Here is an 18,522-nt window from a genome sequence, read left to right as displayed (position 1 = left end):
GGAAAGTTTAACGGATAAGACTGCTAGAGGCATTGTGTGTACTAGGACTGGGCAATGTTTATCTTTTTTATTATTTACATATATATATTTATATTTATTTTAGTTTCATTTCTTAAGTATTTCTCAGTGCTAATATATTTAATCTATATAATTTCTAAATATTTTAATATACTTCATAATTGTATAGTTAGAGGAATTATCATCATCATTTATTTTTATATAATTTATTAATAATTATTATTTGTGTATATGTGTGTGTATATATATATATATATATATATATATATATATATATATATATATATATATATGTGTATATATGTATGTGTGTATATATATATATATATATATATATATATATATATATATATATAAAATGTTAAATGTTTATAAATGTTTTATATATAAATATACTTTTTCAATTTCTCAGTACATTATAATATAATGTATAATATATTATAATGGACTTTATACTTTATAATTTTAGAGTCGGATGAATTATCATTATTTTTTGTTATTTATATAATTTATTTTTTATTTATATAATTTTATTATGCAATATCCATAGTTGCATATTTGTTCTTAAATAACATCAGAGGAATCATAATCATAGTCATAATCATAAAATATATATATATATATATATATACACACTTTTTTTTTCATTTCTCGATACTTTATAATATACTTTATAATTTTACATTTGATTATTTATATAATAATAAAGTTAGAGGAATGATAAATTATAATTTAAACAGTTATTGCTGGGTAGATTCAAAATTATTAAAACAGGAAGTGGAATACAGTAGATACAGTAGTACAAATCTAGTTATGAATAATCACGGCATGATTTCCTCGCTGTTTTTCACTACATGAACACAAATGAAGAATATTAAATAATTTTAATCAATAAGCACAAATAAAGTAGTACAATAGAATAAACAACATTCACCTTTTGATGTTTTTATAATGCGTTTTTTATCTAAAACTTTTGGAATTAAAATAATGATAGGCGTCACTTTTCCCTGTAAACTAAGAATGCACTGCAGTGATGTTGAGGATAATCGTCCTGCTGTCCCTCTCGCAGTCGCCGCTCTTGCGCTGGAGGACTACCAGCAGGTGGCGGTACAGCCTGGCGGTTCTGCGGACCTGTCGTGTCAGGTGCGCTCTAACCTGGCTCAGGTGTTGTGGAAACTCAACGGTCACGCTCTCACCGAAGCCTCTCGCTTCCTCCTGATGGGGGAGAACGGGCTGCTCATCTACAGCGTGACGTCAGAGGACACGGGCCGCTACGAATGCTGGTCCGTCGAGTCGGGTGCGGGACAGAACTTCACCCGTCTGGTGGCCGGATACGTCCTCCGCCTGGATCTTCCCGAGAACACCCCTTCGCTATCCGCTCGGCGTCCGCAGAGCGTGTCCCGCGACCCGACCCCGGCGCCTGAAGGTAATGACGGTCTCACCTCAGGACTAACGTCAACACACACGGACTCTCCCTCACTAACAACCCCTCCAAACAACGCCATTAAACCCAAATCCCACATCCCTCCAGAGGTCAGCAACTTACCCACGCGCACCGAGACGCTCGATCCTTCGGCCAAATACATCCAGCACGACAACAGCATAGCCCTGCTGTCGCTCTTCCTCCTCTTCTTCCTCCTCTTCCTCGCGGCGCTGGCGTATAACTGCTACATGCAGTATCTTCCGGCGCCGTGTCTCCGCCTGCGGTCCGCTCTGCTCGGCTCGAACAAAAAACCTCAGGCCGAGTACGTGGCCTGTGAGTCGGGCCTGATGGAGCCCGTGCAGGAGAAGACAGATTCAGCCAATCAGAACGGAGCGCATCCACTGCACGCGCTCAGAGACACCGGATACGAGACGGAGCCGGAATACGTGAACGGAAGAGTCCCGTCCAACAGCTTCGAGGACGGTGACGACAGTCCCACTAAAGACCGACCCTTCGACATAGACTGCGCGTCTCAGCCCATCGAATACGCAGACGCCGACACGCCGCACTAATGCACGCGCTAGCGTTTACTCGCTCTGCAAGAAACACGACTCGATTCCAAATAACATTCCAAATTGGAAACATTATTTACCAAATTGGTAAGTTTGCGTGATGTTTTCCAAATTGGAGTTCCGGACTGTGTTTGAATATATTGTATGTGCAGTTTTTGGGGCGTTTAATATTCACCCTCGGTTTGCACTTTCCTGTTATCGTCTCATTTTCTGGTACAAATATCAAATCAAATCAAGATGCATTTGCTTGAGAAGCGAAATAAGATATTAAGTCTTTGTTTCTGAAGTTTTTTTTTCCAAAATTTAGTCAGTTTTGTCTTTATGCGAAATATTATTATTTTTTTTATTATTATTTTTTTGCTTTGATTTTGGGGTGAAATATTAACAAACCCCAAAATGTAAAGACAAAAATTTGTTTGTGAAAATCTTTTTGTTTAAAAAGGATTATAATTATTAGTATTATTTAGCAATTTGACATTATTTCTTGATATTTTATGCCAAAAAATTGGTTTCTGATTCTGACAGGATAATTTTTATGGCTGTATTGCATGTAAAGTATTTTTTGCATAATGGTTATTAGAATATTAAGAAGAAATTTGTTTAAATTTCGTAAAAATAGTGTCACAAAAAATCTAATTAAAAGGGAAAACAAGATACATATACACACGACTGACATATTTCTTCTAGTTTTCTGCATTTTTTTTTTTTTTTTTTAGAAAAGAAGTGATTTTGATTCTCCGGTAAATGTATCTTGATTTCAGAATGTTGAGATATTGGTACTGGAAAAGAAGACAAAAATACAGATTTGTTTGCAGTGTGGGGTGACTGGGGTCCGACCTGAAGTTTATCGGCGTGTGATTTTAAATCTCAGGGATGATTTCAGTATCACACATGCAGGATTGCATATAACGAGGAAGAGGAAGATGTCTCTGGAAGACGCTCAAAAACGGAGCCAGATTGTTCCAAAAGCTCAAATGGGTTCCTCGTGTTTCTAAACGAGACCAAAAAGTAGAAGTCTAAGCACTGTGATGTGTCTCTTGCACAGCTTCCTGTGGTCTGTCTGAAGAGTTTGAGAGAGAGCGACACGACACAGTATTTCTACAGAAGCTGTTAGATTTCTGACAGTGTTTGACTCAAGTCCACAAACGTGAGCTTTGAAAACCTTTTTTTCTTAAAGAAGAAGCTTTATGATTTCGATATTTTTGAAGATATTATATTATTTATGTTAGCAATAATAGCGTGAATATCACAAAAAAAGTCAAGAAACCCCAAAATTGAAAGAAAAACAACCTAAAGGATTTTTGTTTTTTGTATTTCGACATTATTTCATGACAGTGTAATAAATGAATAATTTTCATGACTATTACATATAAGGTATTTCTTTCACATTATGGCAACTAGAATATTAAGAAGTATGCTTAAGCATCATTGAAAATAATGTCACAAATATGTTTTTTTATTTATATAATTTGTAGTATTTTTTTATTTTGGCAATATTTCATGACAGTAATTTTAATACACACACACACACACACACAAATGCATATAATAAATTGTGTCCTAACTAGATAGTTTGGATAGTGATGACTGTATTGCATATAAATTATTATAGTGATAATTCTAATATTAAGAATAAATCTGCTTAAATGTCATGAAAATAATGTCACAAATATTTATTTTCTTTATGCAAAAAAGTAACTTCTTTTTCTGTTCTTTTTTTTTGCATTTTGCATTTTGCCATTTTCATGATAGTGATTTGAATAAATTTTTTTTTTTTTTTTTTATTAATACATAGTGTCCTGTAATATAAAGTACTTCTGGCATTACGATAATTCGGAATATTAGAAAAGAAATCTGCTTAAATGTCATGAAACAATGTCACAAACCTGCTACGTATAATTTCTTTGTGCAAAATATTCTTTCGATTTTTGTGTGAAATGTTTGGTCACGCCTCTCCCGCTGTTTCCCGCCGTCATTCCCAGCTTTCCTCGTGGCGTTCCTGAATCTGCTGTCACACTCTTGTGTTTGTCTCTCTCTCTCTCTCTCTCTCTCCTTTCCTCCTTCCACTCCCTCTCTCCCGCACAGCACCCTTGGCTGTTCCTCGTCCCCCTGTCGACGTCCCGTCCTCGGGCTGGAGGGGTGTGGATGGGCCTCGGCTGATCCCCCCTCTCCTGAGGGAACAGTCCTGGGCCCTTCACCCTCACCAGGCCTTTCTGCTCTTCTGCCTGGCCTTGGGTGAGTGGTACCTCTGACCTCTGACCTGTTTCTCTGCTCACTCTCTCATCAGTCTTGTCTCAATACTCCCAAGTCTGACTTTCTTTCACTCGTCCTGCACTATTAAGTGTTCTGAGGACCCAGATCTTGTGAGAGGAAGTCATTGGAAGAGTATTTGGACAAGTGTGTTTGTGTGTGTGCATGTTCTGCTCACCGTCTGATGCCTAAAATCTGCATTCCAATTTTTCTTTATTTTCAAAAAAAGAGCGAATAATAAAGAGATTCACTTCTTTAGCGTTTACTAAACTTTTATTTGACAGTAAATAACTTTAGAATTTCAGTTTGTTTGTTTTTTTTCACAATTCTGTTCAGATCTTAATTTATGATTATGGTTTGTATTATTGTTTTACCTGGAGACGCGAGTCTTGTTCTGTAAATGGACTCTTGTGAAAGAAGTGCGTGAGAAAACGTCGAACTGAAGGACTCTATAATGGACGTTCATCAAATCACATGCACTTTCAGCACCAGTCGTGTACAGTGTAAATATTTGTACATAAAAAAAAAAACTGATGATGTACAAAGTTTCTTCAAATCTTTTTGCTAGAGAGCCTGAATAAATGTTTGAATTGCAAAAAGATGTGAAATGCTGTTTATTGCGTACAGATGCGTTATTGAAGCTGGATATTATATCATGTGGTTTAAAGTGTCCCTGTTATGCTATTTTAAAGACTCTTAATTGTGTTTAGTAGTCTCCTGCAACATGTTTACATGCATCCAAGGTCAAACACTGTCATTTTCTCATAATATCCATTGCAGAATCAGCTCATTTCATAAAGAGTCTGAAACGGTTTGATCAAGGATCTGATCTCTCTAAACCCCGCCTTTCTGAGAGCTTGCTCTGCTCTGATTGGTCAGTGATAGATCTACTCTGCTCTGATTAGTCAGTGATTGGTCTACTCTGCTCTGATTGGTCAGTGATTGGTCTACTCTGCTCTGATTGGTCGACCACTTACAGTGCGTTTCGGTAACCAAATGGCCATTACCATATATGGATTTCAGCTCCGGATCTTCCTCAGCACTTGATAGACACAGTGATTCGAACAGTAACGATGGCGTCGGTTTTACTATATCAATCTCATCCTTTAGAAGTGCAACAGAGTGGATTCACACGCTGAAAACAGTGTCTTCTCAACATGAACAACACAAACCAAACTCTTCCAGTCTCAGATACAACTACAGTGTTTGAGGGCAGGGCAAAGTAGACGCTGTACGCCGTCAGCCAATGAAAACTATAGACTGGTATTATGCAAATTAGTTACACAACTACATGAGTTTGAGCAGGAAGTGAGACTGGAGTTACTGGCGACTCGTTTCAGGCGGTTCAGAGTCACTTCTTTCTTCTGCGAGACAATTACTCTTAGACAAAGTTATCTTTGATCTTTCACAAATATTCACAAACAGCTTCATTACACACTACATGAAAGATAATATCCGACAAACCATAATGGGGCGCTTTAAAGGGCTTTTGAAGTGAGCAAACACATCAACAGCCTGTTAAATCATGACACGCAGAATATCAGTAATGAATTCATCTTTACAAATATAAAATGCACAAATCTATTCAAATTTGCTTGACGTTTTCTACCAAAAATGTTTAAAGTATTATTTGTGCTATTGTACAAAATGTTGTGGTCGGGAAGATTTTTTAATGTTTTTGAAAGAAGTCACCGAGGCTGCATTTATTTGATCAAAAATACAGTAAAATTGTGGAATATTATTAAAACTGTTTTCTATATGAATATATATTAAAATGTAATGTATTCCTGTGATCAAAGAAAAAAATCTTCCTGACCCCAAACTTTTGAACTGCGGTGTACAGATGATAATTCATCTTCATCATCTTTGAAACTACATCATGGTATCATTTTACACAATGAGATTATTTGTGTGTTATTATACACTATTACACTTTTAGTAATGTTTTTAAGAGAGGGCAGGGAATCAGTCCTTTCCTGTAGTGACTGCATTAAACACGCGTGACGGATGCTTAAAGAACGTCACCTGGGGGTTTCAAAGCAGAAATGTGAAGCTCATGTTTTTGTTAAAGCACTTTATATGAATTATTTCATATAGAATTGTGTGTTATTTGTAGCTCAAGCAGTAAGTAGAGCAATGCCAAGATCACGGGTTTGATTCCCACATCATGATCGGAGAAAATGAATATCTTGAATGCAGTGTAAATCACTTTGGATAAAAGCATCTGACAAATGCATGAATGTAAATGTATTTGAGCTGAAGAGTCTTAGAAGGTGAAACTCATTTTCTGGGTGAACACTGTTATTCATCGCCAAATTATTATTTTTTACTATTTTATCCCTATGTTTACTGTGAAAGTTACCAGGTTTACAGGTTACAAGTTGAAATGTTGGGTATAACTTTGCGCAGAAAGTGCTTTTGGGTCGACACGCACTGTAATGTTCCAGTGAACTGAGACAAACTGAGACCAGTCAAAATTTATGAAAACCTGTTTCTGCTATAGAATAAAAAAAAAAAAAAGATAATTGCAACTTTTTATCTAAATTCTGACTTTTTTTCCTCACAATTCGCAATTTTTTATAAACAATATAAAAAGTTTATATGTCACAGTTCGGACTTTCTCGCCATTCCAATTTTATAACTCGCAATTTGGACTTTATTTCTCGTAAATTCCGCGTTTAAATCTCACAATTCGGACTTTATAACTCTCAATTGTGAGATGTAACCTCTTCATTATGACTCATAAAGCCTGAATTGTGAGATATTTTTAACTCAGTCATAATTTTGAGTTAAAAAATTGCTATTACGTTTTATTATTTGTTTTGATTGTTCTGTGGTGGAAACTAGCATCCATAAACATGTTCTGTGGTCAACATCATGTCACAGATACTGTAAATCCAGCTTGTATATACACACTCAGTTGTTTTTGGAAACACTCATTTAAAACATTCATTTACTCGTTTAGCTGAATGCATTTGAAACAAATCCTAACTAATTTGATCTGGTTTATGATGTGAATGTACAGTTTGTTATGCATGTAGAATGAGAGTGTGTGATAATCCAATGATTCCTCAAACAGCATGAGACTGCCAGGTTTGACTGGCTTTCAGTTGTATCGTGTGTGTGTGTGTGTGTTTGTACTGGAGCTCTAAATATCATGCAGGGTCCAAATGTAAGTGCAGTTCTCCTTCAGGTCCTAGAGATGTAAGTGTTGAGTGGCACATAAACGGACGGAGACTCGAGACTCGCGTGTTTGAACACAGACATGTGGTTTCCCATGATGCCGTGCTGGTGAGCAGCTGGCTGAGGGAAGAAGCGGTGAATGAAGATGTCCAGTATGAGTGTACAGCAGTTTCTGAATCTGGAAACGACGCTTCAAAAGTCCACCTTAGGCTCAACGGCAGAGGTAAAGCCGCGAGTCTGACGTTACAATGCGCCATCTTGCCTTCGCCTGTGACGTGATGTATGATGTGTTTCCTCTCAGACGACGCCGGTGTTCCTCACACACACGTGGATCAGTGGAGAAACACTCTGTCTGAACACAACACACTCCTGCAGGAGTGGAAGAAAGCCTGGGTGAGGGGAAAATCTGTGTTTTTGATGCTCGATGTTGAGTTTTAGAGCACATTTCCTGAAAGAAATGAAAAGATTATAATTTATTTTTGATTATTTTTTGTTATTTATTTATTTATTTATTTGTTCATTGAACGTTTTCTATCAAATCAGTGTTATATTAAATGTTGTTTTTTTTTTCTTTTTTTTTTTTAAGATATAATACTTTTATTCAGCAAGGATGCATTAAATTAATCAAAAGTGACAGTGAAGATTAGACTGAGCATTTATAATGTTAAGAGTTCAATTTCAAATAAATAAAGTTCTTTTGAACTTTGTTTCATCAAATAATCACCATAATCATATTAGAATGATTTGTGAAGGATCATGTGACACTGAAGACTGGAGTAATGATGCTGAAAATTCAGCTTTGATCTCAAGAATAACACATAACACTACTATATATTCACATAGAAAATAGTTATTTTAAATTGTAATATTTCACAATATTAATATTTCTACTGTATTTGTAATCAGATAAATGCAGTCTTGGTGAGCAGAAGAGACTTCGTTCAGAAACATTGGAAAACCTTACAGACCCCAAACTCTTGAATGTTAGTGTTCGAACCATCACTGAGCGGGAAGATGTCAGTGTCTTCATTCAGTATTTACAAAGCTGAACCAGAAATATATAATCATTATTTATTCATAATGCTTTTCCACATTTAAAATGCGGCCTCATCAGATTTAGGGTTTGTACTGAAGGTCAGTTAGACGTAGAGCATTTTCCTTAAAATAGTTCCAGTAACTACAAAATATTGTGTGTGTGTGTGTATATATATATATATATAGACCTGAACATGTGAATTTGAGGTTTGATTTGTAACGGACGAAGATCTCAGCATATGTTGGTGTTGGTGATGATGATGATGGTGTATTTGTTGTTTATCACAGTTGTTCTTGTCCTGTAGGAGAGCTGTGATGGACAGGGTGTTCTCTGAACCGGGTCATTATCGCTCATCATGGCATCGTTTTCTGGCTCCAGGGACGGACGCTTGGACGAAAACACACACACACACACACACACACACACACACACACACATCATCGTCACACTGCTGGTGTGTGGTGCTTCAGGTCCATGATGCACACACACTCTCTCAGCGGCTCCGTGTCCATCAGCCTGTTCCTGTTCCTCCGGATCACAGATCCCACTGGAGAACGTCCGGGATTCCAGGCGGTTTGAGACAGTTGTGGAGGACGCACGCGGTGAGACAGGTGCAGACAGCGGGACCGATGACAACCGCTTTCTATGACGCTTCTATTTGTAGCCCTTCCATCCTCGAGAGCAGACGACAACGGCTCCTGTTCGTGAAAGCAATATGTGTGTTTATAGCCTCCTGTTGTGTGATTGAAATAATCCAGTGTGTTTATCTAAGCAGATTTTGAATGCATATCAGGGAAGTTGCTAGAATATATTTTGTGTTCTCCAAAATAGAGGTTGCAACCACAATAAATAATATTTCTGTTATTTGTCAGAGACTTTAACCATGTTTTTTAATGTATCTGGAGCAGTTTCTACTACTGAGCTGTAGTTTTGTTCAAGATATTCTGAAGGAAACTTTGTTTACAGAAGGAAAATAAAAGCATACCATAACAATCATAATAGCCTATAAAACCCATGTTCCTTATAATACTGTATATGTGAAATGATTAATCATTCACTCCCACAGAATCTCTCTTATCTCTTCAAGTTGTTTGCACTACTCAAATTGAAGTTTAATGGCTCCTCTCCATATGAAGGTCAATGGTGTCCTCTTCCTGACCTCTGACCTCAGAGTCCAGCGTATGATCTTGGAGAGAGTGTGTGAAGACTGTTAACTGACACACACATTCAGCTGCCAATGAAAGGCACGTTAATCAATCCCTGCACTGCTTTTCAGCTGATCCAGACCTCTATAGACACTGTAACACACACACACACACTTAACAGCCTATTCAAATCATTGTTCACCTCTGAACACATAAACAGCGTGGCTTTGGGAATAGTAACATAGTAGGAAAAAAATATACTATGGTAGTCAATGGGGACCGAGATCTGTTGATTACAAACATTCTTCCAAATACCTTCCTTTGTGTTCAGCAGAACAAAGAAACTCATACAGGTTTGGAACAACTTGAGGGTGAGTAAACAATGATAGAATTTTCATTTTTGGGTGAACTATCCCTTTAAGTGATGTTCATAGCGGATATTTGTTTTTATGACCATACAAGTTTGGTTAAATAAAAATATGAGGAATTTATATATATATTTTTAATATTTTAAATACAAGTGAAGAACTAACACTAAACTTGGTTATGGTATTTATCTGACAAAATCATTTGGCAAAAAAGGCAAACTACCGTTACAGGTTTTATTTTACTATGCTAAACAAAACAAAAACTTATAGAAAAGCATAAAGCTCAAAGGAAAAAGCATACATTGACCACAACATAATCAGTTATTAATATTTTGTTGGTCTCTCTTGTTTTTGCATGTTCGTATTCATATATATATATATATATATATATATATATTTATGATAGCCTGGCCAAAGATGATGTCAACACAATTTGCTTTGTCAATGCATTATTATCACAAATAAAACAATTGACTCCAAGCACAACTACTCAATATACTTACAAAATCTTTAACAACATTTTTTAATAATATTTGAATCAATGGATATAGGCCAGACATCACTTTCGGCCACTGCATGCAACATTTTAGAAAGTATTATGCAGCTGTTGTCAAAAAATTAATTAATAATTATTTAAATTCCACAAGATTCTTAAATGCATGATGTGAGCAAATCAAACCAGTGTGTGGTTTGAGACATGCCACCTTTATTTATTTATTTATTTATTTCCAGAGTGAGATTTGACCTCGACATGAGAATTTCACCCTAAATGGCTTTAAATGGATGAAGATCTAATTAAATTATTTTAATAATTTAAATCACATTTGATAGATCAGCAACCACGGTTTTGAAAATTAGCATCCATACATGCATCATTACCGTATTAGTTGTCAAACATGCTTTAAACAAAGATGCATCTCAGAACGTTTTCCACACAATATTATTAAATGCGTTCATTTTAAAACAGGAACTTTAAATGTTTAAATGTTGAGTGGTTTTATATTGTGGTTTTCAGACTTTCACCTCGTATATTCATCAGGAACATATTTTGCCACATACAGGGAAATGAGAGAGATCCAGCCACAGGTGAGGGAGTTAATGTCATGTGTATTTCATTAAATTAAATAAACTTAATAAGCATCTGTAAGTTGATCAGTAATGATCCACAGCTTTATTATCACTGAACCCAATGAACAGGCCTGTTTAGAGTCCAAAACTAGTGGCTTTTGCCATTTCGACACCGATTTAAGTCTTAAATATGTTTTAGGTAAAGCAGGAATTGGATGTCCGGAGATTTAGCAGCAACATTCACTCAAATCTTTTATATCTGCTTTAGCTTTGAGAAACAAAACAGGACTCCTGTCATAAATACTAAAAATTACACTAATAGAAATCTGATAAGTCACTGTGAGAAAAATTCAGTATAAATGATGACCGTTTATAGGCCTGATTCTTCCGCCAGCCATCACTGTGACCCAGAGCTATTACTGTTAGCTACTGTAATGGTTCAGTCTGACCAAGTAATGAAAAATGTAACTAATTAAACTATTCATCGTTTTGACCAACAAATATAATTTCCTTTAATATATTAAACACATGATAGTTTGCCCCAAAAAGAATTTCCCAAACTGCCTCAATCTACCATCATCATCATATAGAATCCACTGCCTCAGCGTTCTCGGAACTTCCATAACGTTTCTCTCAAAGTTATGAACAAACATTCCACCATTAACATTAATAGAACGTCTGGTCAGAGTTATTAGTGTTCTCAAAAAAAAAAATGCTAGCACACAAACATTATTTATTGCATGCATCGTCCCCCATCCCTCCCCCTGAACCGTTGTAGTTTGACGTTCCTCTAATGTTTTTAAATGTTTCAGAATGTTAAGAGAACATTCAAAAGTAACGTTTCCATGTTTGCAAAATGATAAAATGGAACGTTCTCTCATTTTTTTTAACCATTCAGAGAACTTTCTAAAAGAGCGTTACCTCATTTGATTGAGCTGTGAAATCACTCGACTGGAAAAATGAGATGGAGCTTTTAGACCACATAAAACATTGCGATACACAACATTAGTTGACTAAAATACATACTTACTAACAAATTGGGAACGCATTTGTATTTTTTTATTGTAGCCTATTATAATTTGCATTTTACCATGTTCTTATTTTATTTAAAGTACCAAATGAGAAATACAACATGAATGCTTTATCCTGAAATGGGTTAGCAATTATGCTCTTCGAATGAAACAGCTGTTCTTCAACAATTAAGCGAAGTATTTAGAAGTGTTATTCAAAACGAACCACTGCATTAGTTGCGATGTAGCGCCACCGTGTGGTCAAAGTTGAGTTGTGCTGGCAGAGGAACTACGCAGAAAACAGGCACGAAGCGGCATTTTAATTTTATTATAAAGAGCAGCAAGAATATAAAAAAATCATAATTCTATAATTTTTGATAAGTAATGTTGTGATAAAATGTATAAACTTGTTCTTTTCTCAGTAAAAAAAACTGTTTTCAAGAAGCGCAGTTGCTGATAGTGCTGTCACTATGGCTGTTCTGTAACTACTTTTTAAACAGATGGTTCAAATTTTGTATCGTAATTTAAAACATGATTTTGTAACATGACAAAGCTCTTGTACAGTATACACTTGCCTTCCCTGAACATTTAACTGAAACTAAGAATCTTCATTTCCTAGATACACACAAATTATTTCCCTTTAGCATACAGTACATCTTTTTATCCCTCAAAATATTAAGCATTGTCCTTTAGTTCAGCCATAAAAACACTGATTTAGGTTTCTAAACACTGATGATGCATCACAGACTTTTATTCAACACACAAAGGTTTGGCTTCACCCAGGGAGGCACTTGGGTCACATGCTTCTTTTCTTTTTTTCTTCTTTTTTTTTTTTAGTTAAGAGCCCTTGAATTTTTACTGAAAATTTCCCATAATCCCTTGATTCTGCCCAAGCATAAATCGTGGTCAGAGGAGTCCAGAAACGAGGTGAAATTCTCCAGTATTCACTGAATTTCACATTCAACCACAGGAATGGTCCAGAGGAGCAGGCGACACTTGTCACTGTCATTATTTTGGTAGAGGTCTTCTAAACAGCAGAATATGCGGTTCTGGAAAAATAAACACAAAAGAAAATGTTATATATATCTTTAATTTATTTGATCAAAACTTAAAGGGATAGTTCACCCAAAAATGAAAACTCTTTCATTAATTACTCACCCTCATGTCGTTCCAAACCCATAAGACATTTGTTCATCTTCGAAACACAAATGAAGATCTTTTTAATGAAATCTGAGAGCTTTCTGTTCCTCCATTGACAGCTGTGCAACTACCACTCTAATGCTTCAAAAGGTTCATAAAGAGATCGTAAAACTAATCCATATGATTCGAGTGGTTTAGTCCAAAATTTTCTTAAGACACTTGATTACTTTATGATGAACAGATTGAATAAAGGCTTTTATTCACATATAAACATTGATCAGCGAACAGAAACAGAAACTCAACCGAACCTGCTTGGTGTGCAAACCTCATTGGTTCTTACTGAAGGTCAAACGTGATGCGTAACACAAGAATGAACCTCATTGGTTCTTGCTGAAGCTCAAGCGTGATGCGTAACACGAGAACGAACCTCATTGGTTCTTGCTGAAGCTCAAACGTGATGCGTAACACGAGAATGAACCTCATTGGTTCTAGCTGAAGCTCAAGCGTGATGCGTAACACGAGAACGAACCTCATTGGTTCTCGCTGAAGCTCAAACGTGATGCGTAACACGAGAACGAACCTCATTGGTTCTTGCTGAAGCTCAAGCGTGATGCGTAACACGAGAACGAACCTCATTGGTTCTTGCTGAAGCTCAAGCGTGATGCGTAACACGAGAACGAACCTCATTGGTTCTTGCTGAAGCTCAAACGTGATGCGTTAACAAGAATGAACCTCATTGGTTCTTGCAGAAGCTCAAACGTGAATCGTAACACGAGAACGAACCTCATTGGTTCTTGCTGAATCTCAAACGTGATGTGTAACACGAGAATGAACCTCATTGGTTCTTGCTGAAGCTCAAGCGTGATGCGTAACACGAGAACGAACCTCATTGGTTCTCGCTGAAGCTCAAACGTGATGCGTAACACGTGAACGAACCTCATTGGTTCTTGCTGAAGCTCAAGCGTGATGCGTAACACGAGAATGAACCTCATTGGTTCTTGCTGAAGCTCAAGCGTGATGCGTAACACGAGAACGAACCTCATTGGTTCTTGCTGAAGCTCAAACGTGATGCGTTAACAAGAATGAACCTCATTGGTTCTTGCTGAAGCTCAAACGTGATGCGTAACACGAGAATGAACCTCATTGGTTCTTGCAGAAGCTCAAACGTGATGCGTAACACGAGAACGAACCTCATTGGTTCTTGCTGAAGCTCAAGCGTGATGCGTAACACGAGAACGAACCTCATTGGTTCTTGCTGAAGCTCAAGCGTGATGCGTAACACGAGAACGAACCTCATTGGTTCTTGCTGAAGCTCAAACGTGATGCGTAACACGAGAACGAACCTCATTGGTTCTTGCTGAAGCTCAAACGTGATGCGTAACACGAGAACGAACCTCATTGGTTCTTGCTGAAGCTCAAGCGTGATGCGTAACACGAGAATGAACCTCATTGGTTCTTGCTGAAGCTCAAGCGTGATGCGTAACACGAGAACGAACCTCATTGGTTCTTGCTGAAGCTCAAACGTGATGCGTAACACGTGAACGAACCTCATTGGTTCTTGCTGAAGCTCAAACGTGATGCGTAACACGAGAATGAACCTCATTGGTTCTTGCTGAAGCTCAAGCGTGATGCGTAACACGAGAACGAACCTCATTGGTTCTTGCTGAAGCTCAAACGTGATGCGTTAACAAGAATGAACCTCATTGGTTCTTGCTGAAGCTCAAACGTGATGCGTAACACGAGAATGAACCTCATTGGTTCTTGCAGAAGCTCAAACGTGATGCGTAACACGAGAACGAACCTCATTGGTTCTTGCTGAAGCTCAAGCGTGATGCGTAACACGAGAACGAACCTCATTGGTTCTTGCTGAAGCTCAAGCGTGATGCGTAACACGAGAACGAACCTCATTGGTTCTTGCTGAAGCTCAAACGTGATGCGTAACACGAGAACGAACCTCATTGGTTCTTGCTGAAGCTCAAACGTGATGCGTAACACGAGAACGAACCTCATTGGTTCTTGCTGAAGCTCAAACGTGATGCGTAACACGAGAACGAACCTCATTGGTTCTTGCTGAAGCTCAAACGTGATGCGTAACACGAGAACGAACCTTATTGGTTCTTGCAGAAGATCAAGCGTGATGCGTAACACTAGAATGAACCTCATTGGTTCTTGCAGAAGATCAAGCGTGATGCATAACACGAGAATGAACCTCATTGGCTGTTGCTGAAACAAACGTGATGCGTAACACGAGAATGAACCTCATTGGTTCTTGCAGAAGATCAAACGTGATGTGTAACACGAGAATGAACCTCATTGGCTCTTGCAGAAGATCAAGCGTGATGCGTAACACGAGAATGAACCTCATTGGTTCTTGCAGAAGATCAAGCGTGATGCGTAACACGAGAATGAACCTCATTAGTTCTTGCAGAAGATCAAGCGTGATGCGTAACACGAGAATGAACCTCATTGGCTGTTGCTGAAACAAACGTGATGCGTAACACGAGAATGAACCTCATTGGCTGTTGCTGAAACAAACGTGATGCGTAACACGAGAACGAACCTCATTGGTTCTCGCACGTCAAGCAAACATGCTTGAGTTTCCGTTTACCACAACGGATGTGAGTGTTGAATGTTTATATATAAATAAAAGCCTAAATTCAATCTGTTCATCATATAAACCAGAAGTCTCTTCAGAAATTTAACTAAACCGCTCGAATCATATGGATTAGTTTTACGATCTCTTTATGAACTTTTTGAAGCACTAGAGTGGTAGTTGCGCAGCTGTCAATGCAGGAACAGAAAGCTCTCAGATTTCATCAAAAAGATCTACATTTGTGTTCTGAAGATGAACGAAAGTCGTACGGGTTTAGAACGACATGAGGGTGAGTAATTAATGAAAGAGTTTTCATTTTAGGGTGAACTATCCCTTTAAATAGATTAATTTAAGTAACAGAATTGGGGTAAATGGCTCTTGAGATCACATGGTCAGAGATCAGCTGACTCTGGATCAGAGCAAACACACAGAGACACACACACCTCGGCACTGATGAATGTGTATGTGTTTGTATACAGACCTGGTTCATGGATCATGTAATGCACCCATCCCAGTGACTGCTGCACACCCAGCCTCCTCCACTCGTCCTCCGACATCAGGTGAGATTTGGGCACTTGTTTGGCCAGTTCTCGCGGTAACACCACGTGTCTGCCATCACAAATGACAACATTCAAATCACAAATACCGTGAATGACATGAACATGCCGCTTGAAAAGTGACGTCACTAGACTAGAAGAACATAAGAGACAATCAAATCCATAGCTTTGTGTACACGTTAAAACATGCCGCTCAAATATGTTACCTAACTGTATTAAGCAATTCACAAGGAGTAAGTTCAACACTGATGTGAAATTAAATGAATGATATTTAAACAAAAACGCCGCAACGAGGCCTTGAAGCAGTTCAAACCTCCTTACCTGTATTCATAGTGATCATCTGTGTATTTATCCGAGTAGTAGATCTGTTTATGAGCCATATTAGATTGATAAATGTAGACTGCTATGAACTATATTTATTGAACCGTGAAAGAAGGATTCGATCAAACTCTCGCAACTTTGTTACAAATTTAACCGATACAGTTTTAAACCTGAAACTCAACCGGAGCAGCCGCTTCTGATTGGCTGAGAGAGGTCATGTGATTTTAGCCAGCGTCACTACGTCGAAATGGCGGGGGCGTAGGAGAGGGCGGGCGGTTGGTTGTCCTGGAAACAGATCAGCGATGAGCTAGATTGTGAAAATTGATTAGAATATGCGTCTGTAAATATAGAAATGTTGCATTTTTTGCCTCAGAAATCCGCCAAAGGTAAAGTGTGCAAGGTTACTGCTGCATTATCATGCTATTTTGACCCATGCTCGATGGTTACAGAGTTAGAGAGCTTAAAACCTTAAAAGTTCAGTGAAATTTGTAATCTTTCGTTGAAAGAAAGCAAATAATTTTATAAAAAATTGTAATCTATCGTCGAAAGAAAACACACAATGTTTATTACATCATAGCATTTACAGCTCTTGATCTTAATTTTATCGAAAAAAAAAGTTTAGATGGTTGAGACTTGATGAAATATAAATACAGGGTTTAGAATTTAATTTAAGAAACAAAAAAGTATAATCTAACATAAAAGTGTGTAATGTATATATTTGTGTGTATGCATGCATGTATGTGTGTATAAATATACACAGACACACATACACATTATATATTTACAAACTTTTATGATAGATGCAATTAATTTAATAATTTGCAATTAAGTTAACCACATTAAGTAACTGAGAGTCTCCTGCAATAAAACGCCTAACTAAAAGTTATACAACAAATTATAATTTTAGTCATAAGATAAAAAAAAAAAATATGAATCTGTCACAGCGCAGGACTATTTTAGTGAGCTGAAAAAGGGTGATTTTAAATGGGTTGAAAACTTGCTAACGAAAAAAAAAAAGAAAAGAAAAGTACACTCTCCTTCATAAATAAAAATGAAAATTAACCAAAAACCTTGATGTATAATTTCATGTCCATATTATGTGTCAACTACCCATGTACAGTTCAGAATATGTCACTTCTGAATAAGAGTAACACTTCATCCCCAAATCGAATACTTTCCTATTATGTAGTATCCGAAAAAAAGTACGCCAACAGAGTAGTGTGTCTGAATTCACAGTACTCATAAAACAGTAGGCGAAAAGTGTCCGGATGACCAAGTGTGCATACGATGGACTCTTTACTGTCCCATGAGGCCACGGGAGAGGATTTGTGAATGACAGTGAAACGACACAACTGATGCTGGTGGGTCACATGACAGTTACAACATGGTGGATGTACACGCATTCATACTACCCATATTAATACTATATAGAGCTTACTCTTTTAACGGTTGCGAAGTAAATTCAAATTCAAATATAGTACCTATTCGGACAATATACTATTTCAGACGCAGAACCACAAGTATAAGCAACACTTCAAACTGATTTAAAGGAAAAAATCGGACAAAAAGACAAAGATAGAAAGACTACTAAATGGTTTTAGTGAGGGAAAGAACTACAATCCCATGAAGCATTGCGAACAGCATAATCGAATTAAATACAATGAAGAAATATAAAAATGTGAGTGTAATGATACTCAATTACGTCATTCATTCGCACTTCTTCATGGGAGAGGTATAGAGCTATTTTGACGCATGTTGCTTTTTCCGACTCTCTGATTGGTCGAATTTTTCCTACTGCATCATGGGTAATGTAGTTTATCACCAGGAATTCCACAGTT

General features: G+C 37.2%; 2 protein-coding genes across 9 annotated transcripts in view; one reads left to right on the top strand and one right to left on the bottom strand.

Moving 5' to 3' along the window:
- The window catches only part of sema4d (sema domain, immunoglobulin domain (Ig), transmembrane domain (TM) and short cytoplasmic domain, (semaphorin) 4D), a 60,010-nt gene extending 50,530 nt beyond the window's left edge, over positions 1-9,480 (top strand). For 3 of the 8 annotated variants that reach the window (XM_084386378.1, XM_084386379.1, XM_084386380.1), the window contains exon 17: positions 1,088-4,851. In XM_084386378.1, coding sequence (XP_084242504.1) covers positions 1,088-2,013 — 926 coding nt within the window. In that variant the 3' untranslated portion in view covers positions 2,014-4,851. Of the gene's footprint in view, positions 1-1,087; positions 4,853-7,456; positions 7,670-7,747; positions 8,019-8,786 lie in introns of those variants that run through there. The other 5 variants (XM_084386381.1, XM_084386382.1, XM_084386384.1 and 2 more) reach the window with 4 other exon arrangements.
- Positions 9,481-12,382: 2,902 nt separating this feature from the next.
- Positions 12,383-16,895, bottom strand: LOC311277847 (cyclin-dependent kinases regulatory subunit 2). Its single transcript, XM_084388296.1, has 3 exons — positions 16,685-16,895; positions 16,288-16,415; positions 12,383-13,122 (listed from the first exon to the last, which is right to left on the bottom strand). The coding sequence occupies exons 1-3, from the start codon at positions 16,741-16,743 to the stop codon at positions 13,082-13,084; spliced, it is 228 nt and encodes a 75-aa protein (XP_084244422.1). The 5' UTR covers positions 16,744-16,895; the 3' UTR covers positions 12,383-13,081.
- Positions 16,896-18,522: the final 1,627 nt, after the last annotated feature.

Source organism: Rutilus rutilus (genome assembly GCF_951802725.1).
Source record: "Rutilus rutilus genome assembly, chromosome: 18".
In the NCBI taxonomy this organism is placed as follows: Eukaryota; Metazoa; Chordata; class Actinopteri; order Cypriniformes; family Leuciscidae; genus Rutilus; species Rutilus rutilus.
The sequence above is the reverse complement of the archived record's forward strand: the minus strand, read 5'-3'. Positions and strand labels throughout refer to the sequence as shown.